The following is a 27398-nucleotide window of genomic DNA, read 5'->3' as shown; positions in this document are numbered from 1 at the left end:
AGACGCAGATATAAAAAATATATATATATATTGAATCTAGGAAATAATACAAAGGCTAATAGATATATGATGAGGAAATAGTAGTAAGTAATCAGATCATTAATAAAGGAAACTAATTACAGAAGATATTATTCATAAGATATCTAAAAATGTATTTCAATAAATTTATTTACAAACCCAAACCTAATTTGTGAGAAATTTTTTTAAAATTAGTCTGAACTTAATCAAATTTTTGAATTGATTAGTTTTGACTTCTGAATTTTTGTGCTATTTGTGTAACTTTGTTGATTTTTTTTTTTAAAATAAGACTGCATTAAAAACCAAAAATAAAATGATTTCTTAATATTTAGGTGATCAGTTACCAGCACAAGAGCAACGGCTAATTTTAAAAATTTAAACTGTAGAATCTGAAATTCTATACTGAAATGGACATATCTGATTTTGGCCATCAAAAATCTAGAAGGGCAAAACATAGTTAGTTATTAACTAATCACGGCCATATAATTAGTAATAATTAATACAAAAGGAAACAAGGAAAAATTTTTATTACGAAATATGAACAATATGACATGTTTTAAAATTAAAATTAATAAATATAAAATTGAAACTTGAGACTTTAATATATTATGATCTAATTAATTAAGTGCAATCATAGTGGATTCACACTTTTACAGAACAATATATAATGTAAACCATTTGCATGAGTTCATTAAGATGACTCTAACATTAAAAAATCAAGTAACATGAGTAAAAACATGGAATGATATATTTACAGCTCAAAATTCTATTAAAATATATACATAGATCTTATGCATCTGAAAGTATCTTAGACAGTGTTTGTAAAATGCAGTTCAACTCATCATTGTTAGTAATGATCATTTAAATTACAAAATTATTCACAGAAAACAATTATAATAAAAATAATTAGTATTAAATTTTCAAACCTAGTAATTCTAATTTTAATTTTTCTATTTCTTCTTTGTCTTTTGCTATCTTTTTTTCCAAAATTTCTTCAGCTTTTTCAAGATAACGTGCACGATCTCCAACCATCATTTCTTTATCAATCTCTTCTAATAGTTTTCTAAGAAAATTAAACATGAAATTTTAATCAAAATCTTATTAACTTACAAATGTATTTTCGTAAATAAATTAAAAAAAAAAAAAATGAGCATTAATTATTTGCATTAAAAGTAGTTAACCGTATGAAGTAGATTGTAGGAGAATAGTCCGGGTGGTCAGTCAATAAAGGTATCAAAATAGTAAAAGAGAACAATTTATTGTAAGCCAACGTTTCGCCCCACTTTGCAGGGCTTCGTCAGGGCTGTCAGAGTGGAGTGCACTGGCACTGGGACAACACAGCATAAAGTATAAACGTGAATTTGATTTTAAAAATCCAGAAATTTTAGACATAGTAAATCACAATAGAAACAGAAAAATAACAGAAGCAATATATATCACAAAAAAAAAAAAGATAATATTATCAATTTTAAGACAGATACCAAAACTTTATGTATACACTACATATATATAGAGAGTAGAATAAGTTTAATACATTATTTTGTTTTTAATACATATTAATTTTAAAAAAATATAATTTAAAAATTGTTAATAAATTAGTCATCTTTTGTGGAACAGAGGTAGGAGAATAATGACTTGGCTTTAATCTATTTGATATCAATGATAAATATAACCTAGTATCAGGAAGGTATTTTATATATCCTTATTGAGAATATGTCTGTCTTTTAATTATTAAAAATTTTATATTTGTGACGATAATATGTTATTATTAGCAATACAAGACTAATAAGGAGAACACATAATGTAATTATAGATAGATGTTTAATCAGGTAATGGTTTAAAAATTTTTTTTTTAAAAGAAATTGTAATTGTTGTATGCATGGCATGAATTTGAGAATTGTTTTTAGACACCTGATGATGGGTTGACAACCCCAAAACGTTGTTACTGTTTATTAATGATATAAAATAAATAATTAAAACAAGAAAGAGTTTTTTTCATTCATAAGTTCTAATTAGTTTATAGATTAAAAAACAATTATCATAATACTATAACCCATAACAGGCTATCTCCAATCCGACTACCATACAGTTGGTAGGCACATAGTTTGACAATAATCAACACTCAGGTTGCAACTAATTTAATATTGTACAATCATTATAACTTGTTAATTTATTGAAAACAGATTAAGGTAATTCATTATAAGTAGATTAAGATAAGTTCATATATCAGTTAAAACATCAAAGTCCCTCTATCCCAAATTAGATTTAAATCAATTTTTTTTAAATACAAAGTAATTTAATTTATATAAATGGTTAATATTTTTCTTCTTCCTTGTAACAGAAGGTAAATAATCAGGTTGAGATTCATAATTTTCTTTATTCATTATTACATTCCTTCTTTCGACTAAATAAAATAATAGGTTAATAGACTATTAATTATAGATAATAGATTAAATAAAATATGAGCAGAGTAGCAACAAAATATTTTAAAAAACTGTATAAAAGTAACAGAGAAACTTTAGAAATAAGAGAAGAAGGAAAGATGGCCAAAAATTTAGGGGAAGTTCCACCAATAATGGAAGAAGAAGTTGCTTTTATTATGAAAAACTCAAATCCCAGAAGACTCCAGGGCCGGATAACATCAGTAATGAAATTTTAAAAGCAGGAGGGAATATTCTAATTAAAGAACTGACAGAATCGTTTAATTTGATTCTCGAGCAAGAAGCAACACCTAAACAATGGAAAACCGCAAAAATAATTCTGCCATATAAACAGGGCAATAAGTATGATATAGAGAATTAGTGCCCTATCTCCCTCTGTGTCAACTGTGTCAAAAGTTTTCACTAGTGTTCTCAAACAATGGCTAACAAAAAGAATAATGGAATGTGTTAACAAAGAACAAGCAGGTTTTAGGAAGGGATTTTCAACATTGGACCACATTCAGACTGTAAACCAAATCATCGAGAAACCAAATGAATATATTCTCTCTATATCTTTGTTTCCTTGACTTTAGGAAGGTATTTGACTCTATTATACATCCAGAAATATTTAAGGCACTGAGATTAATAGGAATAGAGGACAAATATATTAAGATAATAACAGAGCTTTATAAGGAGATGACAGCATATATTATGACAGAAAAGAAAGGACAAAGCTTTGATGTTGAGAAGGGTGTGAGACAGGGTGATCCGCTATCCCCAATTTTATTTGTTCTTGTGTTGGAGATGGTGTTCTGGCGTCTTGGAAAGGAAGAAGTAGGCATTAAAATAAATGGACAATGGCTGAGCAACCTACATTTTGCAGATGATATTGTGCTCTTTGCAAAAGGCATGGAACAACTGAGAGAAATGATGAAGCAGCTTCTGGCATTGTGTGAAGAGGTTGGTTTTTATCCGAACTACCAGGGCCCTGTTTCATAATAAAGTACAAACTAATACTATTAGTCTTGTCGAATTAGCTTAATACAATTACACAGACTTGTACAATACTAACTTATACTTTAGTATTTTTTAATTCCTGTAATATCACTAATAGTCATACCTATCATGAAAAAAATAAGTATTAGTATTATTAGCACACTAGATTCTACACTTGTACTATGGACTAACACTATTAGCTTTCATTACAAAACAGGGCCCAGAAGACGAACCTTATGACAAATGGTGTAAAAGAGGAGTGTGAAATTAAGAACCATAAGTTGGCATATGTTAAAGAGTAAATTTATCTGGGTCAGTTAATATCATTCATAGATAGAAGAGCAAAGTAGGTCATGGGGAGATTGGCACTCAGCTGGAAAATGTTTTGGTCCCTCAGACATATAATGAAGGGACAAACAAGTATTGACCTTAAAAGGCAGGTATTCGATAGTTGCATTAGGACAGTGGTCACTTATGGATGCCAAGCGTGGTCACTGACTATAGCTAAGGAGAGGAAACTACAGGTGTGGAAAAATAATATTGGAAGAAGCATTGTGAACGTGAGGAAAAGAGAATGAATAAAAAATGCTTGAATCCAGAAAGAACCAGGACTCACTGAAACACTGAAGATGACAAGATTGAGCAAATGGAAATGGGCAGGGCATCTCCTTCGGTGCGAAGATGACAGATGGTCAAAAATTGCTACAGAATGGACTCCATACGGCCTTCAAAGAAGAAGAGGACGTCAAAAGAAAAGATGGAGCGATATGTCCAAGAGGATGACAGGACTCCTCTGGTGGAGAGCTGCTAGGGACAGGGATATCTGGAAGAAGAAATGGAAAGAACTCGCCTCCCAATAGGGCTGGTCACCCCAGGAAGTGCTGACTATTACTCCCAAAATGGAAGGCCTATGCAGGAAAGGATATAGAAAGATGGAGAGAAAATTGATAGAAGTTAATGTTTTGTCAACTATTATAAATATAAATCTATTTGTTTATTTTTTCTTTCTACCTTCTTTAAATATTTATATTGTATTTTGAATGATTTTAATTTATTGGATAAACAAAAGGCTATTTCATTTCATTTCTCATTCCTTCTTTCAATATTTCGAGATAAAGATCTTGTTTTTACATATGAAGTACAGCCTTGCATGTGAGTGTTAGTACTTCATTATTAATTAACTTAATGAATAATAACATTTAGTAAAAGGTTAACCATATTATACAAAAAAAGTACATAATAGAATGAATTTAAAAGTGTATACAAGTTCTTTATAAATAAGAAAAAAATCATACCTTCCTTTAAGCTTTGAACTTTGTAATTCACCTACTGTTCTTTCTATTATTTCCTTAAAAACGTTATAACTTTCTAATTTGACATCACAAGCTTCAACTTGTAATTGAATTAACTTTTCAATTTGTAACTTTTGTTCAAGAATCTGCTCATCTAATTGCTGTAATAATTCACTGATATCAACTTCAACTAATGGAAATTTTACATTAGTATCTAAATTAGTACAAAATTTATGAAACAAACTAATCTGTTCAGAAATACACTCTTCCAACTGTTGACGTTCTTCAAGAGTTAAATGTTCAGGACTTTCTGACAATATATCTTCATCAATCCCCAAAAAGTTAATATCTTTAGCACAATCTTTTATAGTACTGCTTTCCGATTTAAGGGTAATTTTGCTGCACACAGATTCTGACCTAATACTGCTTTCATCAAAAGACTCGCTACTGTCATACTTCAAGGAAAGAACTTTTACCTTCACAGCAGGACTCAAATGACTACTACTTATACATCGTTTTAAACAATGCATCATGATTTCACTTTGCAGATACTTATCATAACTTAATTCTTCCTTTCCAAACACCATAGTAAAATGAAATTCTTGAGTTTATTATTGACAAGAAACTAACTATAGTCTCATATAATTAGTAGCATACTATATATCATTATATTATAAATAATACATCATAATAAATTTGTACTATTCAAAAAACTAAAATTTCGACTGAAGGTTATTGAACATTGGCGGGAAATAAGTATGTGACACCAACCAAGATGTTTTACTTGATGTTCAATTACATCATACAGTATTTTACTAGATGATCAATGTTTTACGTGAAACATTGATGTTTTACCTTTGTCTCAATTTAAAATTTTCACTTTTTTAAATGTAAAAGTAACTTAATAAAAAAAAATTAAATGTATAAACAGATTCCAATCAACAATACAGTGGAATCAGTAAGTACTTGGATGTTCAAAACCATCGACGTATTTTCGACAATGTTTTGTATGCATCGATATTTTAATATTGAACATTGATATTTTAAAACATTGGACGTTTTCTACAACTTTAGCAGTTTGAAGAAGATTATCATATTTCCCAACTTTTTGAATTTTAAAATTATGGGGGGGGTTTATCAACCTATCAAGCTATCGCCCTTACTATCCTTCCTATCTCATCCCATGGTAACGTCCCTGAAAGTGACCATATAAAATTGATGTAGATAAATAGGCTGTATGAATTATTTCTTTTAATTAGATATACTAATTCGTATATTCTTTTATAAAACGTGTTTTGTGATCATTCATGAAAGTGTTTATGTTTTTGAATTTGGCGGCAAACCATCAGGTAAGGCTACAATCTTGTTATCAATGTTGTCTCAGGTTATCACTGAGTCGGTTTAAGTTTAAGGACAGGTTCAAACTTGCCCAATCCTTGATTCCTTTTTAGGTATGCAACTTACAATTTCAGGCCCCAACTCTAATCAATGTGATACAGTCAACCAGCTGCCGAGCTGTCACCCTAAGATGCACATGAATTTTCCAGTTTATATTATATCATTGTATTTTTGAAACCTATATGTCAACTATTTTCGGATGGCTTCTCAAACACCTAGTTGTAGAAAGCAGTGGAGCTTATCTCGTGAGTCTCATGATGATTTAATAAGTATTAAATATAGTTAGTCTAAAATTCTATCAATCTTTTATTGATTGTTGAGTAAATATTCTGTTGCTATGGTTGTCAAAGCTAATGATCTAACATTTTAAAGGGGGGCCTAAAGGGAATGTAGAAAGTTTAGTGTGGGCGGAGTGTGGTTGTCCTGAACAACAAGTAAACTTAGCGAAACAACTTCTGGAAGACAATGGAGGTAAATGGGTTTTTATTATCATTATTTTATTTCTTTAAATGTGTACTTGCATTAAGTTAACTTAGTTTTTACAGAAGAGGGTGTTGACAAAGAAGAAAGGGCACGACTTGGAGTTTATTGGCTTACAAAAGCTTCTGAAAAGGGCCACGAAGAAGCAACTCGAATGCTTCAAGATTGTATTGAAAATGGAATAGGTAAATTAAATTTTTTATCATGACTTTGTTGATTCAAAGGATCATTAAAGTGTAGGAGTTGAAGATGATTAATTTCAGGAATAACAGAACACAATTTAAGTGATGTTAAAGTCTGTTTGGATATGTCCCAAGGGGAAAAACTATCTAGAGAAGCTGCTAAAGAATTATTTGTGAGGTAATAAATATTAATATTTAATATTGTGATTCCAAAGGACTTATTGACAGTAATATAGTACAATTTAATTTTCAGCCTATCTCAAGGAGAAAATTTTATTACTGCATACCAATTGCATAAGGAAATATCCAAACGATCTATTGAAAATTCAAATATTGAAGGAGGTACTCTTTCTTGATAATTGGAAATATTTATTTTTAAATTATATTAGTTGTTTACTCTTTGCTCTGAAATCCCTCCTTCCTCATGGCTTTAGATGTCATTTTATATTTTACTTCCCTGCTCTCAGATTTTCAAAGAGTAAAAAAGAAGTATAGTAAATTTTGAATTTATCAATCAACAACTTCCGTACTATGTGAAATTATTATTACTCTACTTCCCTGAGGTAGACCTTGGCATTCTTCTCTGTCTCTCACACATTCTCCATTTCACCTCTCCGAGTGTCCACAGCTCCTCCTAAACTTCTTGAGTCTGTCTAACTTTTTATTTTGCCAATAACCACTCCATGCAGTATCTGTATTAAATGACCCCACCATTCTATACAGTGCGCTTTAATGAACTGCATCACATATGTATTCCCATTCAGTCCTTTGAGCTCACTGTTCCCGCGATATCCTCATACATTTTAAGACTGATCAAGTACTGCCCCTTTATTCTTTTAAGGTCCTTTCATTTACAAATATTTAAGCTCTTCATTATCACACCAGTGAGAATCCAGGTTTTGCCATCATATGTTAAAACAGGCCTTAACAATGTTTTATCTAACCTAGTTTTAGTGGCCTGCAACCAATATGAGAGCAGAAAAAAAATCATACTGATAAAGTATGCCTAATTAGAGGTCATTATTTTTCTATTTATCTCTTTTGATACCTTGTTTTCATTATTTTACTCAGACCCCAGATAAATAAAACTGCTTACCCTCTCAAAACTAAATCCATTGAAAGTTATGTGTTCATTATCACGATTTGGTCTTTAGATTAATCTATTAACCCATTTTGGTACTTTTCTTGTTGATTCTACAGAAAGATACCTTGAGTTCAATCATATTCTTGGCCACCAGGCATGTATCATCCGTATTTGTACATGCATGGATTATATTTCAGTTGTATTTAAACTGTGTACTTCCTTTTGTTGGATAAAATTAAAGATTTTAATCTTATGTTAGTCTAAAGATATTTGATATGATTATTTATCTCTCATTGTTGTGTGCAATAAAACATTTATAAATCTAAACTTTAAAAAAGTTAGTTATTAACTAAAGGAGAAAAAAAGAAATATTTTCTCAGGTGGTATACATATTTTTTTGTTGCTATCTACCTGCGACTGAACCAGCTTTACCATTCAATATTAACTCAAATTATGAAATCACTAGTAATTATTAATAATTTCATCAATTCAATTTACAATAAAGCGTAAATTTGGTTTGAGCACAGGTAGATAACAAAAAAAAAAAACCCTTGTAAAATAACCTCTTGTACCCCTTGACTTCTCAACCAGCTCTAATATATCATTGGAAATCCAAAGATTTTAGAAAAATTAATTTCTAACTTATAAAGTCATAAGAGTTTTCGTGTTTCGATGGTTATTAGACAATAGTCAGTTTTTACTTTCAATTATTTTTTATATTTTGAAGTGATAATATGAAAGGTATCGTTGTTTAACTAATAAATAAATTTCAGCATGTCACTTACTTACATGAAGATAAAAAATTTATTATCGTAGATTAAGAAATTTTCCTAATCACCATTAATTTTTATTGTTATTTGTTTATAAATTTATTATAATCTCAATATTTATTTTAATCATGAGTATTATTGTGCCTCAGGTAACATACCGAACTGGGACATTTTGGCAGAAGGTAGTGGAGAAAAAGTAACTGAAGAAATGTTGGTAGTAGCTGCCAGCAACCATTCAAGGGGTCAGCTTCCCTCAGTTTTGAAACAACATTCTATGCTCAGATCTTCGAGAGTCTCTTCTCTGGTTACAAGAATCAGCGAGGCATCTATACTCTCCCATTTTTTAATAATTCTGACTTTGTTCCTTATATTAGGTTTAGATATTTTCACCAGTGCTGTACCTTTACTTATTTACTACGGGAGCTTGATCTTCATGGTCATTTCTTCTTGTCAAGTGATTACTAAGAAATGGGATTTTGCCAATTTTCAGAGGTTAGTAACTTAAACTGTGTTAGTGAACGATTTTTCACATAATATTAAAATGAAAACTTCTTTCATGAGAATATGAAAACTTATTATAAATAAATGAGCTAGATACATTTTAAAGCTTATTGAAGTGGTGGTTTTTATCAATACACATTTTATGTATTTAAAAACTTTCCTTAATAAAATGAACCAGTGAATTTTTCTGTGTAACATAAACAATGAATACTTCCTCAGTTAAGATTTTGTATTTTGATTTATAGATTTTTAGTTCAATTGAACTTGTCATATTAAAATAATCAGGAATAAATAAAATAAAATTCTCTATTTTTATTTTTTGTATTGTTTCCTTTATTTTATGTTATTCTTATTCACTAAATGATTTTGTTTTTCTCATAGGTGGTCTAACCTTCTCGTTAGTTACGGCTGTGATGAACAAATTTCATTGGAAGCTCAGTGGTCTCATTGCCTTCAAAACAATCAGCCGTGTTTTATATTCTTATTATCTCTTATTACTAACCTGCTTCTTGTTTCGTACGTACCTGATCCTCCCATGTCAGAAATTGCTGTCTTATCAACTTTTATGTCATTATTCTGTCTCTACAATTTAACTGTAAGTTTAAATACTTATTATTATTTATTTTTTTTATAACAATCTTATCTTAAAAACAAAAAGTCATATAAAACTGAAATTGCATATTTAAGGTGGGTATATGCCTGTCAGAGATGGGAAAAACTTAGTTATGGTTGAAACTAATAGCTAAAATTCCCATGGATACGACCCCTATTCATGAATGAACCATTGATAAATAAATATCGTATCCATGACAATTTCATCTATTAGTTTCAACTATAGCTAATTTTTTCCTAACTCTCATGCCTGTGATGTGATAGCAACTTTTAAAATAAAATCTTCCACTTAAAAATTGTTGTTATTCCAACTGGAAGTGGAATCAATTTTTTGCCAAACATCAAGCTTATATTACTTTAACAGTATCCTTATTTAAATAGAAAAATATACTAAATCCATTAGGAATGAAAAATACTACTCTTTGGAGGGTCAAAAGAAATAAAATAATCTAACAAAAAAAAAAACATGACATTAATTCTAGTCAGATAGAATGAAAAATAGCTTATAATTATTATTCATTAGCTCTTTATCTAGAATAGTTCTATGTTATAGTTATATTTTCAAATATTATCACTAATATATTTATGTTATCTTGTTTCATTTTTAGCATTACAAGAAAAAAGTTGATATTCTTACGATTGTGACCTTTGTTGTCCACCTCTTAGCAAGGTATCCTTATGATAGGGACACTCTGGTATCACAGTATTGGCGTAATCTTGATGTCCATGTTCCTACTTTTACTTCATATGTGCTAGGTATATTTTTTTTATTTATTTCTGATGGAAACTATTTGTCAAGGTTTATATATTGTTTTTGTTTAATTAATTACTCAAGATAAAAAACATTTGGTAATCAATTTTAAGATTTTTCTGAATTTACATATTTTAGAATCCTTAAACTTAAAAAAAAATTGTTGTCCTCATTGTCCACTTTTTGTAAGGGCCTCTGCTTAACTTGATAGCTTTCATTGAAATTTTAGTAGTCTGTTGCAGTCACTTCAGAGTCATAAGCAATCCTTATATCCTTATGAGCAAATTAATCTTACTTAATAAAGTTATAGACTTGAAAATTCCAGTCAGTTCTATGACTGTAACTCAGGTGTATGAAAACCAATCTTAGCTTCTTTAGCAGTTTTATTTTTCATTGTCAATAGTTGAACTGTATTAATTTTTTTTTCCTCAACGATTTGCTTATAATATTATAATATTTAAAAATTTACTCTCCTTAGTCATGTTACAGCTATATTTTGTGATTTCTAAACTACTAGAACTCAATTAATTTTGAATTTTAAAGTCTCAATGCACCTAGTTCACTGATCTAAAAGAGTAAATGTAACAAGTTTTGCTCAACTCATCAGTAAGGAACAGTACATCTACATTAAAATACAGTAGGGTGATTGTTAATATTTGATTTGATCAGTAAACAAAAAAAATTAGTTGTTAATTTTTTTAATTAGTTAATATTTATTCATCTAACATTGAATATTGATCATTACATATTATAATTTTTAAAAATCTTCTTCAAAGCGTCCTAAAATCAACTCAATATCCCTTTTAGGAACATCTAATTTAAACTAAAATAATGTTTGTAATAGATTTTAATAACCTGCGAAGAAGATTTTAATTATTAAATTTACTTAATCAGTAAAAAGTGTTCATTAGATTAAAGTAAAATGGAATTTTTTTTAACATTTAGGTAGCAGTGTTGAGTTTTGTCTCAACTTTCACGTTTTATTTTACTTGATGCTTCCTGGTTTGTTCCTTGGAATAGCAATCAGAGATCGTTGGCTCGGAATATGCAAAACTCTTCTACCTCTTTTGGTCTGCCTATCTTGGTGGCAGTTGGCTGTCATCGCTTCCAAAGGTCAGTTTTAGACTTGTAATTTGAAAAACTATTATTAATTTGTTTTACTCTCAATATAATTTGGGTGTTCCCATAACCTGTACTAAGTATGTTAAACATACTTGGTGTGTTAAAGTTGAGAAATTCATTTAACATTAGTGTGCTGAGTATGCCCGATAGCACAGTCTGGTGTCTGATGAATCTTATCTTGAAAACTAATTTTGGTAAAGGATTTAAAACTTACTGAAATCTCAGGTGTTTAGTAAAAATGATGCTGTTTCTCAGCAGTGTCAGCGTTTTTTTTTTTTTTTTTTTTTTTTTTTTTTTTTTTTTTTTTTTTTTTTTTTTTTTGAGCTCAAGAACTGACAAAATTTGTTTAAAATACATAGATATCCTTGCTTTTGCAAATAAAACTTTACCATATTTAGCAGGTTTCAACAAAGGAGTCAATTACTCAAAATTTGTACTAGCTGTAGCACAACACATTTAGTGCTTAACACAACTCAGCTTGCTTTAATATCCTTAGTTCATTCATAAAATAATACATGGCATATTTATTTATGTTTCTATTTATATTATTATAATGAAGTATTTGAACATATTTCTGCAGTATTGTTATTTTTGGGTTGTTTGAGTTTTCATTTTCTTTCCAATTTGATTTCCAATGAAAATTTCAATTAATATAGACACAAAATTTTTTTAGTTTGTTAGGTATAATTGAATCAGTCATTTCAAAAGCCAATTAAGTCAAATGATTAGAATTTTTCAATAATAAATTAAAACTCTGTCGTTCATTAAAACTCTGGCCATCCCTCCTTATTACATTTTTTTAATTGTTATTTAATAACACAGCATTTTATTTCTCATTCACACCTCTCTTAGTTAATTCATATATATTAAATGCTGTCAAAATTTACTAGGCCAGTACTATTAAAAGGACACTAAGCATGTTTTAATAATTTAATACAAATTCATCATTTTTTTTTTTAATTGTATATAAATCCTTTATCCATACATAAAATAATGTTTACCTGGGAGCTATAGGGGGTATTTGCGAATGAGGTCAGCAATCCGTAGAGCTAAGATTAATTTTTTTTTTTTATAGCGAATGTTTTTTACTTATTTATACTTAACTTGTAGATCAAAAAATTCTAAAAGGTGAACAAATTTCATTTTTATCTGTCCGACTGAAAAGAATAAAAGGATAACTATTATCCTATGAGAAGATCTAGCAATAGAACAATGTCAAAATGTTAAACAGAACAATACTAACTTAAAATGTAGTTTTCTCTTTCTAGAATAAATTAATGTCCATCATAGATCTCTGTTTGAAATATTAAGGAAGATATCGTATAAGTAAGAGTGAAAAAAAGGAAATCTTATAGGTCAGGATAGTAGAATGGGAAAACCAAAGGAGAGGAGAAACTTACACATGCTCCATCAGTACACTGACTCCTTGCTATAATGTGGGTCTAGAATAAAATAAATTTCCTGCATTACAACAGCAAAAAACTTGAATAATTAGGACCTTACAGGCTCGATATGCGATCAATTTTTAACACCTCACTGATATGATTATTTATTATTTAATCATTTGATAAAACTTACTGCTTCTGGTTTATATATTCTTTATAGTTAAGATTTAATTTAATATAACTGAATTATTCTTTTTTATCTTGATTTATTATTCTAATTTTTACTTGTTTAGGTGCTACTTATTTTGGCCTCATCAGAGCCTGCCTTGGTGTGGTATGCATAATCATCTTTGTCCCGATGATGAGCCTTACCCTCCTCTTCATACCACTGGCAATGTTTTCTAAACTCTTCATTACAGAAACCATCTCAACTCCAGTCGCTATTGGAGGAATAATTTTATCATCAGTTTTGTACCTCGGCAGCAGAGGAAAGAGATGGGGGAAATTTTTCTATTATTTGATGGTAGTACATTATAATTTTTTTACACTTTAATTTATGTATAAATGATATGAGTAAAAGTATTCAATAACGTTCAGTAGGATGAACCGGAAGAGATAGGCCTTTTTTATTTTATTTTTTTAATTAGTTTATATCAGTTATTGATAAAGTTAAGAACACTTTATAAAAGTATAAGTCTATGAAAGTCATTTTAATATTTCACCTGGGGCCTATTTATCCTATACTTAAATATCCACAATATAGTTATGGAATATAAAAATAATTAACTTGTAAAACGATATTTCTAAATCTAGTGTAGGCCTATTTTTACCTATTAGAATAAATTGTTTTTTTTTTTTTTTAATGAAAACTAGCAACTTCTAAGAGCTAAACATCATTTTTTATGAATTTAAATTTTCACCCTTTTCCTTCTTCACTACATGTATGTGGAAGCTTTGTATTCATAAATAAAATGAAATAAATTTGTGTTTAAAAATGTTTACATTTTTGACATCAAGGAACAAATTTTGTTTTATTTATGTTAATCCATTAGTTGTCCAATTCGTTAATCTGATTTTGATGATCAGATTCTATTCTCTACTTTCCCTTACAGATAGGTGAACATATTTTTTTCAGCACATTTCTGTTTAAAAGAAAAAAAACTTATATTTTAATGTAAACTGCATCAGGAAGAATACAAACCCGTTTTTATAATTATTCCAAACTCGCATTTCTTTTAAATTTTATAAGCTGTGCAGCATGCTACTACTGCTTGCAACAAAAAATATATAGATTTGAAAAAAACCTCGAATTTTTTCTGTTAGAAGTTGGTTCTGTTAATGTTTATTACCATATACACATAATTATATATAATGTTTAACAATATATTGGCAAAAATTTCTCCTCTCTTAAAATACTGTTTAGAATTATCAATTTATTTCTTTTCATCTTCATATTCAGGTACTGCTGAGTGTTGCAAGTGTCTTCCTCAGCGTGAACTATGAGACTGAAAAGATACAAAACAGAGGATTGCAATTAAAGGAGTTTGAAAATATTTGTACAGGGAAGGACATTCAGAGCATTGAGACTTGCTTATCATTATCTGGATCATTCCTCACATGGGAAGCAAAAATATTGTCTTCTAAAATTGCGTCAGTTCATAATGTGGTTTCACCTTTTGTCCATCGGTTACCCGAGGTAAATAAATTTTGGGTCTGCCTTCTTACAAAAGTTTCATAATCTAAAACCTATCAGTTTATCAAAATTGTATTAAGAAAGAATATAATAAGTATTTATGAAATGAATAAAATTAAATTGCCTTTATATACTTATAATGTGCTGTAGATATACTAGAAATATTAAAAATGTTAATTCCTGCACTAACATGTTTGCAATAAAATGTTAATTGCTGCAATGCATGTTAATTATTGCAATAACATGAACAAAACATAGACATATAAATAAATTTTTTTTTTTTTTTATTCAGCATCATCTTGTGTCATCATCGAAATCATCACTTCCAATCTGATAATTAAGTCCCAAGATCATACTTGTTCAGACATTGAATGCATCTAGTTCAATTTATTTTCAACAATGTTAACATTTATAATTAAACAAGAAAAAAACTTTAACCCTTCCTCAAAATTAAATTGCGGTTTTAAATCACATGGCATGTAGAATAAAAAGACAATTAAAAATTGTGGTTCTTGCGATGCTAATGCTTATGAATTATTTCATGACATTTAATTTCTTTTTCAGGACTTACAGGATACAGTGAAATGTTTGATAGGCGAGAAATTCCAAGATTGTAATGAAGAGAATTGCAAAATTGCACATACCTTGTCATCTAGGTGCCATCTTTCTAATTGGAACAGGTAAGTTTTTAACTTAAACTGCAATTATTCGATTATTTACTTTACTTTATATTTTTAAAAAGCTTGTGGTTCAAAATTCCTTTCACTTGACTTGGTGTTACTTCTTAATTCAAGTAGTTACTCAATTATCCTCACATGGCAGAGTTTGGTCTCCTTTTTTACGTAATCTACATAGTTGTTTGTTATGTGTAGTCCTGTTTATCTTATGTGTGCAGTTCATTTTGGAATAAATTATTGCAATAATAAGTCATCAATACAAAATCTGTATTGATGACTTATTATTGCAATAATAAGTCAAGAATGTTATAAAGTTATTCTAAAAGTATAACTATAAAGTCTATATATAATTCACTATAGTAACTACTTCGAAATGTAACTGTAATTTCATTTCAGGTATGAATTTATCTTTGAAGTTGAACTCAGTTCCAATAGTTGGGTCGAAGAAAGCACTATTGGATTACTGATGGGAGGGAATGATTTTCGAAATCATTCACAGCTTTTGAAGCAAGGAGACAGTGTATGGTTCTCGGGTTACTTAACTAGCAACATCAAAAATCCTCGCCAACCACACGTTCATCTAAAAAGTCTCAATTGTCTGTCATGTTCTCAAGGCAGCATTTCATTTTCGGAAATTGAAAACAATTTTACGTCAGTATTACTCAAGCCTTTTGTAGATTTCCTGTTTTACCCTGTTGTTGTTTTTAAGTGAACAGTGATCGCAGATATCATTATGATATTCTCGTATTGCCTTCAACAAAATCTTTTAATACTGCACTTATATAGATCTCTTTGATATATCATTCAAATCAAATTATAGTATGAAAAACACTTACTTAACTTTAATATATTTTATTTTTGCCATTTCATTATTTAATACCATGGATAATTCATAGTAAATATGGTAGATTATATACATTAATGATTGATTGTTACCATTTATTCTAAATTCTATTCAGTTAATAGTTAAGAAAGAGATATATGGGATTAGATTAATGTCGGGTTTAAGTAGGACCGATATTAATTGTTGAAGTTGCAATCACACCAATTTTCATTTGGTATGTCATGTAATTTTATTAATAAGATAATTGTTTTAATTTGAATTTCTCTTATTTATTACTTTTTACTGACCTTATGAAATATGTTTATATATATAATATTGTGTATTGGCTTTTTAATTGTTTGATGGAACTATAATGGATGGGACTGACTGCCAACCATTACTGCATGTGTTTTTCTTCGAAATTGTTTTCCATAGGGGCCAATTCTTCTTGCATCCTAGTTCAAAGTATTACAAACTCATAGTTAGGCTTGAATTTAATGGTTTTGATGTGTATGGTGATGGTAAAGTTGCAATTTTATTCAGTTAATACATGCAACTTGACATGTTATTATAAGTTCAATGATAAGGCCAGAGAATTTCTATTTAAAATGTTTACTATTGAGTTGTTAAGGAATACTTTTTTAATTCAGAAATAGAAAATATTATATTGGTAAATGTATAAATATTAATCCCTAACTTCTACAGAGAAATGGCTTCTTGTGATATTTGCAATAGAAAATATCAGCCTTCATGATTTAAAGAATACAAAAACTCATTATTTCAATAATTGAAAGCGTCTCCGAATTAAAATTTAATTCTAAATTCACACTGTAATGGCTGTTATTGGTATGATCTTTTCAGTAAAAAACAAAATGTATTTGTAAGAAATTACAACAGATAATGTTTTATCATAGTGTGATTAGCTAATCAATAATTGAATTTAAAAATAAAAAGATTTTTTAAACATTAATATTTATTTTAGAAGAAAATTTGTTTCATTATTTAATGTTTATTGGATTTATATGTAAATCCATTATAATTTAAAAAATATTTTTGTTTACTATTTTAAATAATGAACCTTTGTAATCAACCAAGAAAAAAATTTGTTTTTATTAGTATGAGATCTAAATAGCAATGAATACTGTTCATACTATATAGGACGAATACCGTTCTCATCAAATCTCTTCAACATAATCTTAAACCATTAAACTGCTTTAGGAGCAGTCACTGCTTAACAGTAGGGAAATGACATCATACCTTGACTGCTGAACAGTTTCTTCTAAAAGAGCCTGTTTGTGGCCGAGGGAGTTGAGGTTGACCTTAGCAACCTCTTAGCTGCAGCGGTGCCGGTTCATATCCGGCCTGGAGGGTTGATTTTTATTTGTTGGTGTCTCCCCAGAATGAAAACTTGGACCACACCACTCTGGTTAGAATAGGTTGGTTGGTTACCTGTAAATTACCTCTCTCCTCCCCTCCCCTCCAAAGGTCAAAAATGACATGTAAGGGGATTATAAAAAAAATCACTTCTTAAGGTGGGCAAGACTAGCTTGAAGTTACTGAGTTAATCAAATCCTTCATGTTTGCTGTTATTTATTAAAATTAATAACACATGCTATTATACTTTGGAGTAAGTAAAATCTTGATCAATAAAAATCATTTAATCAGAAAAATTGAAGCATTAATTATATAAAATAAGTTAAGAATTACAGGTGGAAGATCGAATTAGGAAAGTAGGCTTATTAGTATTTTTTCCTAATCCTGTACAGGGCAAGTTTCTAAACCCAATACTTATTCCATTGATGTGATCGAGATCCATTGATAGAATAGCATCGAACAATGGCGTAGTGATTTGCATTAAGATATGATTTATTCAAATTTTTTTTTTCATAAATAAGAACAATGGTTGCTAGGGAAATAGTCCTAGATTATAACTTGAACTATTTCTGGCTACTTACGAGGGATTATACAATATATTAAGAGTACTCTGGGCTTAAAAAAATCTATTATTTTTATCTTAAAAATTTTTTAATTTTTTCTGAAGATTTATATGTAGCCTGTAGAGAAGGCTTTGGGGAGGGATGATATATTGTAGTAACGCTAGTAGATAAATCTAGAGTTCATGATGCATTCCAACAATGCTCATGAGACAAGCAGCAATGATGTACAGGCTGGCTCTGGCCAAGTGGGGACCAAAACTCAATTTGTCCATTTTACATCCTCTTAGTATTGAGGAATCACCATTTGTAAGTACCTGAGGTTCAGGGAAAGGCTTCAAATGGCATACAATATCCATTATAATCCAGATAATGTACGGTAGAGACTGAGTGGGGTGTCTGCCTTTAGCAGGGCTACAACTCCTGGAAAGGCTTTGTAGAGGAAGACATTCATTTGCTTAACAGCAATGGGGAGTGATTTTGACAGATAGATTCAGTCTTCATTGTTTATCACTCAAACGGTCTAGACAGAGTTAAAAGATGACTAGGAAGATGCTTTGCTTTATGGACTCTTCATAAGTCACAGCCTTTTCAGGCGATCATTAATGGTTTTGGGAGAACTAAATTTCCACGTTTGTACCAAACTGATTTTCATTGGATCTGACTCAGAGGTACAGTGAGGAAGTCCTCTCAGAGTTTGTGATCCCATTTACTCCATTTATTGGTAAATAGTTCATTTTGATGTGAGGTAATCCAAGCTCGCATAAAGAATTCTAGTCTTGAATTGGTCCACATGATCTCCTAATATGAATCTGAAAGAGTATTTGTGGGATAACATTGGAAGATGTATTGGACATCAATATCCTCCTAGTGACTGAAATCAGCTTCCATGTAATTTCTTTGTAATTGTTATTAAAATGTAATTTCTTTTCTGCCTAACTGGATTAAAACCCTTCACCCTGTAAGTAAGGGTAATAGCCGTTATTGGGAGGCGATCCTATATCAGAAAACCTGAATAAAAAAATATAAATTTCCCATTTTTATCCATTTATAGAGTATTATTAGTATGAATGATTTGTTTATGGTGTATAAATCTATAAAGAGGCTAATTTTGTATCATAAACTAAAAAAAAAATAATCATGTTTACTAGTATAATTGGAATTTTTTTTTTAGGAGGGCATTTGAATGTATAGTATATGTTTTTTTTCTCATTTTTTCTAGATAACGATTAAGTATCTGTATGAAATTCAGTACTTTGCTTGTATTCAAAGTAAAATTTTTGAGTATTTTTAATTCAATGTGACTAATGTAGCCCCTCAGTAGTGTGGATATCTTCAAAAGCTCTGGCCAATTACAGAAAAACTTCAATTCAAAAGTAAATCTTTTATAAATTCACAATCTCAACTGAAATTAAAACTAAAGTTTGTAAAGATTATTTGCCATCGTAAGTGCCGTGATGAATGATTTTCATTAAAAAGATTATAAAATTATACAAATCCATGCAGCAAATTTTCTGTTTTAACCCTAGAAGTGCATACTTTTTTTTTTTTCTACGCCTAGTGCATACTAGGGTCCAAAGTGACCAAGTTACCCCAAAGCTTTAATTCTCCAAAATACTTCTAAAATACTATTTTTAAAATGCAATTTTAATTTCTAGAAATCTATCAATAATTTAATTGTTCATTCAAACAATGCCAGTAGATAACTGGAATTAATTTTTCTAGAATTTTCTGTAAAGCGAAAGTGGTAAAAACTGAAAAACTTATAAAATTTCAAATTGAATTTATTTTAATGTGATAAATGTTGATATAACTATCAACTATGAAACTGGATTACATAAGTAATGAGACTAATAAACTTCCACCCAATTCCAAGCTGTCAGCTAGCTTATTAATCAGTGTAAACACGGCCCTTTTTGCCTTTTGTTAATACCTTCTTGGAGTAGTTTTTCCCAATATCTTATTCTCGGGAAATTGGTGGTTTTGTTTTTATATTTTTGGTAGTCAAAATGATATTATCCCCTGTTCATTTCGAAACAAGACCTGGACAAATAGGGCAGCCAAAACAAGATATTTAGTTTGATGTTTTCTGAATAAAAAAAATCACTTATTGCATGTATGACATTTTGTTATAACATCTAAGAGAAGATATGACATTTTATTATAACATCTAAGTGGAGGTTGTTTTGGGGTCAATCCGTACCCCACCAAAAAAAAAAACCGATTTCACTAAGTCCACAGAGGTACCCCAGACAAGTTTAAATACTCTTCGACAAACTCTGGAGGAAAAGTTGAAACCCACAACAGGACTTTCAACTTTATTTAAAAAGTGCCAATATTTCCATACAATTTTTTTTTTTTTTCTTTCAAAGTTTTGTGACAAAACATAAACTGTAGGGTCCATGGGAATCCTGGAATGCACTCCTAGGGTTAATACTATCTTGTTTACTTTTTAAAAACATAAAATCATTGTTGTACTTGAGTTAAAATTTTGTTTTATTTCAAATTCAGTGTTTATTTTATCTTCAAGTGCCTGTCAATAGTTTCAAAAAATATTGAAATTTATTAGTGTGGTGTCAATACTTTATTATATTCTCCAAATATATTAAAATAACGCAGTTAATAATCTCTTTATTAGCTGATCTAGTTAATACAAATAGGGAACTTAAGCAGTGCATTTAAATCTTTGAGAAAAGACTAAGCATAACTTGTATTTATCAAAATAGGATAAATTGTTTTTCTGATATATTGCATGATATTTGGACAACTGCAGAATTAAACTCTGAGGAAATCATTTTTAAATTGTTTGTCTATTCAGAATGTTTAAATTAATTGTGGGCCAATTATTTAACCTTAAATATATTTTTAAAAAAATAATTGTACATGCAAAAACTTTTTCAGTATTCTATTTTAATAACAATTTTTAATTAATCTTTAATTTTTTGGATCTTTACTAAGTAATTGGCTAAAATAGTCGCGCATTCATGCTCTTGTAATGTTTAGTTTGTGTCAATAGGAGAATATTTTCCAGTTATCCTAACATACTTTCGAAATCAGTTCCGAGATATATATACAGGGTATTTAAAAAGAATTCAACCATTGTTGGAACTGAAATATTTAATAACATTAAACAGAGTCTATTCTGGGCAGCATAGTTATGTACTGAGTTTCTTCCTTATCACAGTAGTAATGTTATGTAACATTATTACTGTGAGCATGCTAAACAGGGTTTCATCATAAATATTTAATTTTCTTGTCAAGAAGTTATCTGCAAAAAACTAATGTCCTATTATAGTTAATATTTTTGTTCCTGCTAATGTCATGTAGCTGTGAACTATTGTGTATATTTTTAATTTAAAAAAAAAAAAAAACTAATTTATAAGTTAAGATATTGTGATAAAATGTTTTTAACTAATCTAAATTTTTTAACAATCTAAATCTAACTAATTTACAATGGTTGTTCCTACTTATGTGTACAATTTTTATAGACAATGTAAACTAAAATTTGATTTGGTTTATTTTAAAAATATTAAAAACATTAAGTTGGTCCACTTGTCACTTCTCTCTTATTATATTTATAAATTATTTTTTTCTTTTGTGTGCTAGAATAAATATATAGTATGACTTTTGTACGTATGATTAGGCATGGGCAAATTTTGTTTTTAATGATATAAGAAACAAAGAATAGATCATATTTTTCATGAATAATTAATGATACATTTATTTGTCATTCTTAATGTTTAATATATTTATAGATAAAATAATTGTTTGTTGTCCATAATACACCAATAGGATTAAATGAATAAAAACTATTCATTATTTGTCAATGAGTAATTTTTATTCAAACAATGCCCAAGTCTGATTTTGACATTCATACATATTGATATGTGGTGACTATAAATCAATAAAAAATTATAAATATTTATATACTAATACTAATTTATTTTACTATAAATAAATATATAAGATATTATTGATAGGTTCAGTATTTCTATCAAAATTAAAAATGTTTCTTAATTTTGTGCTTTAAATAATTTAATAAGACTGTTATGATTATTGGTTAAGGGAATTTTTAACTCCTTAACTGCTGACTGAAATCATTCAATTTCGGTTAATTAATGTTTTGTATTAATTATTTGTGCCTTGAAGTGCCCGCACCTATGGTTACCAATAAAATCAAGAAAAATAAAATAAAAACCTATTGCTATTCTTTAAGAATAAAACTTGTTTTTAGTAGTTATTAGAATAGATTTTAGAATTATTTTATGTTCTCTTACAGATAAGAAAATTGTATAGATTTAATTTCTGATTGACATAATATTTTACTGGATGATTTTTATTTTTCTCAAAAATGATTGTTTTCTTAATTGTCAGCTTCTCGAAACTGATTCTACAAAGTATTATATTATAATTATAACATGTATGAAAAAATCTTTTGGAGTCCAAAACCATATTCATACATTATTAACATACTTTTATAATGATATTTATTTTATTCTATTTCTCTTAATAATTTATCAACTAATTTCAATATCTTCCCTGCTCTTAGTCTCAAAATTAAATTATTTTTTAAAAATTCTTTATGACAAATGTATGTTTTAGTACTGTATAATTGCATTTGTATTGCAGTTCTGTTAGTTATCGATGAATATGGTGTTATACACTGAAAACTTAAACAAAAAAACTTGAAAGAACACGTACTGTCATGTGGTAATTTTTATCCCAAAAGTATTGTATCTTGACTCCTGTTATTTCAGTGTATTTCTTAAATGTATTTATTGTTTTTCAATAAAAAAAATATATTTAATGTATTGTAGTATTTGTTGTTTTAATAGCAAACCTCTCTTCTCTCTGTAGTAATCTTTACTTTAAATACCCTCATTTCATATATTTTTTTAAATAAAATTACTTCAGTTATTGTATGTAGTTCATTGTAAAGCCAGATCCACACAATTTCCGTGTGCCGCAAAACTAAAAATACATAAAAATCTATTATAAATATTCTTCCAACTGAAAAAAATACTTATTTTTTACTCTTGCAATGTCATTTAGCATCTTCATCCACTCTAGTCATTAGTTAAATTTAAGGTTTTCCATCTCACCAGTCAGTCACCATAGATACTATGGGCCAAAAATCAAGTTAGTGGGAAAAAGTCGTAATTTGAAGTTGACTGAAATACTGTTGGTTTATATTTACTTTGTTCAGGACATGCTCAGGCTTATTCCCTTTTCATTTATATTCCAACCCCCATGAGGGGAGATCAAAAGTCTGTGAAGTTTGGATTGAGTGAAAATTTCATCCTAGTGTTTTCTAAGATTCTCTTGGTGATTATTCTGCACAAGAGAAGCTAATTCCCTTGCAGAATGTTCTTCAAACAGTATTAACCAGTTGTTTTGAGTTAACTATAAAAAAGTCTTTATAGGTTAAACCATGAATATTCTGTGTTATGGTTTTTAACTTAAATTCTCACTCCTCCCCTTCATTAAGCCTGACTTAGTAGTGACTGATGGGAGTTTCAATTTTTTTTTTTTTTATATTATATTATCTATATTTATTATTTAAAATAAAAAATCAGTATAAACATGTCTATTCATTTTTAATCAAACTATTTCTACATTGACTTATTACTTGTTAGTTTTTTGTTAATGGTATATTTGTATATTAATATACAATTGAAAAGCTAAGCGGAAGAACATGGTATGTGTAATTTAAGGATTTTTTTCTTGGAAGAATATTTTTAAATACACCTTTCTACATAGGTAGTTTTGAGAATGTGAAAAATTGAACTCTAGTCTACATTAAATAATTTATTCAATGAGCTTCCTCATAGCATTTCAATTATGTACGAAAGTTGGTCTATTGCAACTAAAAAGTTGCTGTCACATCCCAAAGGCTAGTAAAATTTGATCGAAAAAGGGCAGTGCTTGGAAAGAATCCTAATAAAGCTGGAAATTGTTATAAATCTATGTATTCTCCCTCTGGTAAGAAGGAACTAAATTCCATGGTGTGTTTTAAGTGGTGCTGTCAAAATAAATCAAAATTTTCTTACTTTTTGTACTGTAATTAAAAAAACTAAGCACTTAATTGAAAAAATAATACTTTTTCATATTTAGAGAAATAAATTCAACTTTAGTGACTACCATAGGGTGTTTTCAAAACTATATTCAAGTAAGTGCCTGATTTTTATTTTTATTTTGTTAATTCTGAAAATCAAGTGAAAGTAGTAGTTTTCATGATATTTATCTAAATAAATTAACAAAAACTTGGTACATATTTGTACGGTCAAAACTCTTTGTTTATGAATTAATAACACTTTATGAAGCAAATATAAAAACTACTACTTCCATGAAGATAAATGTTATTAATTACTTTGTTGTTAACCTTCAATAAGCTTTAATTTGATTGCTAATAGACATCTGTATGTCTATAAGTCCCTGATAGTTTTCCTAAAATTAATTCTCAATTTAAAAAAAAAAAATCAAAAATAAATTTCGTCATTAAATGTTGCTTTTTATTTTATTTCACAGATTTATTATTGATTATTATTAAATATATAAAACTATTACTCTATTCATTTTTGTGATGAGATTGATCGTAAGTCTGTGATTAAAGAGTTATATAATCGAGCACTTGAACATCGTTTTAAAAACACCCCTTGATCGAATGTTATGGTAGTCACTAAACGCATACTCGATTGTTCTAAATGTGATAAAATAATCGTGTTTCAATTAAGTATTTAGTTTTTAATTAATTTTAAATATTGTAAAAAAAAGTTGGAAAATGTTGATGATTTTTGATGCTGGATCCACAGGTTTATAGGTACCTTCACTTTGCGGCAAATCCAAGACTTGTACAAATGTTGGTAAACAAAGCAAGCAACAAAGGTCCGTATCACACGCTTGTTTTGTTCTTTTGAATTTTTGTCGGCTATTACATTCGATTTACTCCATGTGCATTATAAAAATAGACAAAATAAAGACAGGTGAAAAGAAAGGAAACGTAAATATCAGCAATGTAGAGTGTAGATGATAAAAATCCGTATAAGTAGTACTACTTAGGTATAAATTCAATCTTCATTCAAGAATGTTTATCAAAATCTTTTTAATCTAATTATCTAGAGACATAATGTCTTCATAAATATATATTTTTGCTTTGTTATATCAAAAATAAACTGCTAAAGTTCATTATCAAAATTTGAAATAATGTAATTACATAGTGATAACTTGTAGCTTGAAATAGTGTAATTACACCGAATCAATAAAATATAAAATTTTAAACAAGAGTTAATTAATGAAATCAGAGGCAGAAAATTCTTTAATTAATTAAAACACGGAGAGTACAAATATTCATCTGTTGGCAGTTCTAAAACCATGCTAACCGAACACAAGTATGTGGATGCAGCACAAGCACATTTTGATTTGTGCCCAAAAACCGACACACAACGGTTGTGCCGCAAATTCAGGCCAGGTTGTATCAACCAATCCAAGTAACCCATCCACACGCTTGCGCATGGACCATTGGCAAACGTGTATAGGCACCTATACCTTCTTATTAGAGGCAGAATACATCCATTAAAACAGTTACCCGCTTTACCTAAATTTTTCCAACCAAAATCCTAATGTTACTGGACTATCAGGCCTAAATATTTAATTTCAGTTACGTAAAACTTTTCGTTTTCGAGCTAATCTATTCAAACGAACAGATAGTCCTTTTTGCAATACTTGATTTTTGGACTCAGGGGACTTCATAATGTGTATTTTCTTTAAAAACTCTTATTCAAAATATTTCATGGTCGTAATAATTTCCCCAACTATATATTCCAAAAATAGATAAGACAGTAACAAAAAAATTTTGCTTTCCCGTATACATCTTTCATCTTAGCATGTTAATAACTTATTTATAAACACCACACCGAAAATAAATATATTTTGTAATAAATAAATATCATTTTAATGATAAAGAACAATTTCTATATGATTGCAACTCTCTCTCTCTTAAATAGAACTTTACCTGAATTAGTCTATCTCGACCTTCAACTATTTCGATAAGATTATCTAATGGTACCAAACAAAGGCATTTTATCATCTATTTAGAAACTAGTTCTATTCTTTAAATACAACTAACTCGTTCAAGTAGAATCACCAATTTTTTTTTTCATACCAAAATATAATTTTGCATTTTATTAGTTATGATAAAAGATTAATCATTTGTTCCAATTGTAATAAATTCCTATTATATAGGAACTATTTTTAAAAATACGTAAATCCCGGACACTACTTCACTACAGTTTAAACAATTAGCATAATCTATATTAGATTTATTACGATTTAATAACTTTTGTCCCCACAAGTCGAAAATTTTTCATATTTCAAACTTTGACAGAAATTTTGCAACAGTATGCAGGAAATTAAACTAAAACGCTACGTTTTAGCAGTCAAAATTTAATCTCCGAATTTTCAAAACCACTTGCTTACCCTTTTTTTCACTGCTTCTGGCGATTTCTATTAGTTTTTACGATAGTTTACACTGCAACCCAAATTCAAACTGAGCTCATTGTCTGTTCTACACTTCCTATGTTTTAAAAAAAAAAAAGCTCGAGTCAATACTCTATTCCAATTATATTTTAACCTTAGAAAAAAAAAATTTTGTAGTTTTTAATACTATTTAACATGTTAAGAATAAATGTAGGATTGAATATATGTAAAAAAGAAATTTGTTCTTGTTGAGCTAGATGTACCATTTGCGCACTGTTTGGTTGGGAAATATATTTCTTCTTTGTCATCCCTTGCATTAGAATCACCACCAATTATTATTTATCTTATAAGTTATAGAATTCTTCCTTGGAAAATTTCGTCTGATGTGTCAGTCGGAGAATGGCAGCTGGAAAACGATGCTTTAAAACCTGATAAGATTAATTCGAGAGGTTACGCGTTTGATTTGTCATTGAGAATATAGGGAACTGTACATTTTGAGAAATAAGAGGGGCGCCCAGACTAGTAAAATCTCGCCCTGGATACCTGCAGTCTTTAATCTTGTAGGGACTCCCCTGACTAGAATTATTTGAACAACAGCAGATGTAAATAGCATACTTGTTTAAGCCATAATTTTATTTCATATTTAGAAGGTAGCAAATATTTTTTGTAATAAAATTTTTTTTTTTTTACTATTTATTTAATGTAATTTACAACTGTACAAAATAATACAATAGGTAAATATGTAGTATGTTTCATATACACTTGAAAATCTTGGGAAGGAACCA

General features: G+C 28.9%; 2 protein-coding genes across 4 annotated transcripts; one reads left to right on the top strand and one right to left on the bottom strand.

The window, feature by feature from the left end:
• Window positions 1–596: 596 nt before the first annotated feature.
• Window positions 597–5632, bottom strand: LOC106682629 (synaptonemal complex protein 1). The gene is made up of 2 exons (XM_014423582.3): window positions 4730–5632; window positions 597–1081 (listed from the first exon to the last, which is right to left on the bottom strand). Exons 1-2 carry the CDS (start codon window positions 5311–5313, stop codon window positions 931–933), a joined length of 735 nt encoding a protein of 244 aa, XP_014279068.1. The 5' UTR covers window positions 5314–5632; the 3' UTR covers window positions 597–930.
• Window positions 5633–5880: 248 nt separating this feature from the next.
• LOC106682628 (wolframin) lies at window positions 5881–20878 on the top strand. 3 transcript variants are annotated; one of them, XM_014423580.3, is made up of 14 exons: window positions 5881–6075; window positions 6178–6369; window positions 6497–6595; window positions 6661–6789; window positions 6868–6964; window positions 7040–7128; window positions 8790–9132; window positions 9523–9736; window positions 10362–10509; window positions 11450–11617; window positions 13305–13534; window positions 14471–14707; window positions 15269–15384; window positions 15778–20878. In XM_014423580.3, the coding sequence occupies exons 2-14, from the start codon at window positions 6324–6326 to the stop codon at window positions 16091–16093; spliced, it is 2232 nt and encodes a 743-aa protein (XP_014279066.1). In that variant the 5' UTR covers window positions 5881–6075; window positions 6178–6323; the 3' UTR covers window positions 16094–20878. The 3 variants fall into 3 exon arrangements, with proteins under 3 accessions (XP_014279066.1, XP_014279065.1, XP_014279067.1); XM_014423579.3 differs by lacking the exon at window positions 5881–6075 and having other exon boundaries at window positions 6093–6369; XM_014423581.3 differs by lacking the exon at window positions 5881–6075 and having other exon boundaries at window positions 6094–6369; window positions 6670–6789.
• Window positions 20879–27398: the final 6520 nt, after the last annotated feature.

Source organism: Halyomorpha halys, unplaced genomic scaffold (genome assembly GCF_000696795.3).
Source record: "Halyomorpha halys isolate HHAL.00 unplaced genomic scaffold, Hhal_1.1 Scaffold432.1, whole genome shotgun sequence".
Lineage (NCBI taxonomy): Eukaryota > Metazoa > Arthropoda > Insecta > Hemiptera > Pentatomidae > Halyomorpha > Halyomorpha halys.
This window is presented reverse-complemented; position numbering and strand designations above follow the sequence as displayed.

Coding starts and splice junctions, on each gene's coding strand:
- LOC106682629 (XM_014423582.3), bottom strand. CDS start 5,313: ATGGTGTTTGGAAAGGAAGAATTAAGTTATGATAAGTATCTGCAAAGT. Junction 1,082..4,729: donor AGTTCAAAGCTTAAAGGAAG/GTATGATTTTTT, acceptor TAATTTTCTTAG/AAAACTATTAGAAGAGATTG.
- LOC106682628 (XM_014423580.3), top strand. CDS start 6,324: ATGGCTTCTCAAACACCTAGTTGTAGAAAGCAGTGGAGCTTATCTC. Junction 6,790..6,867: donor TTGTATTGAAAATGGAATAG/GTAAATTAAATT, acceptor GATTAATTTCAG/GAATAACAGAACACAATTTA. Junction 11,618..13,304: donor GGCTGTCATCGCTTCCAAAG/GTCAGTTTTAGA, acceptor TTACTTGTTTAG/GTGCTACTTATTTTGGCCTC.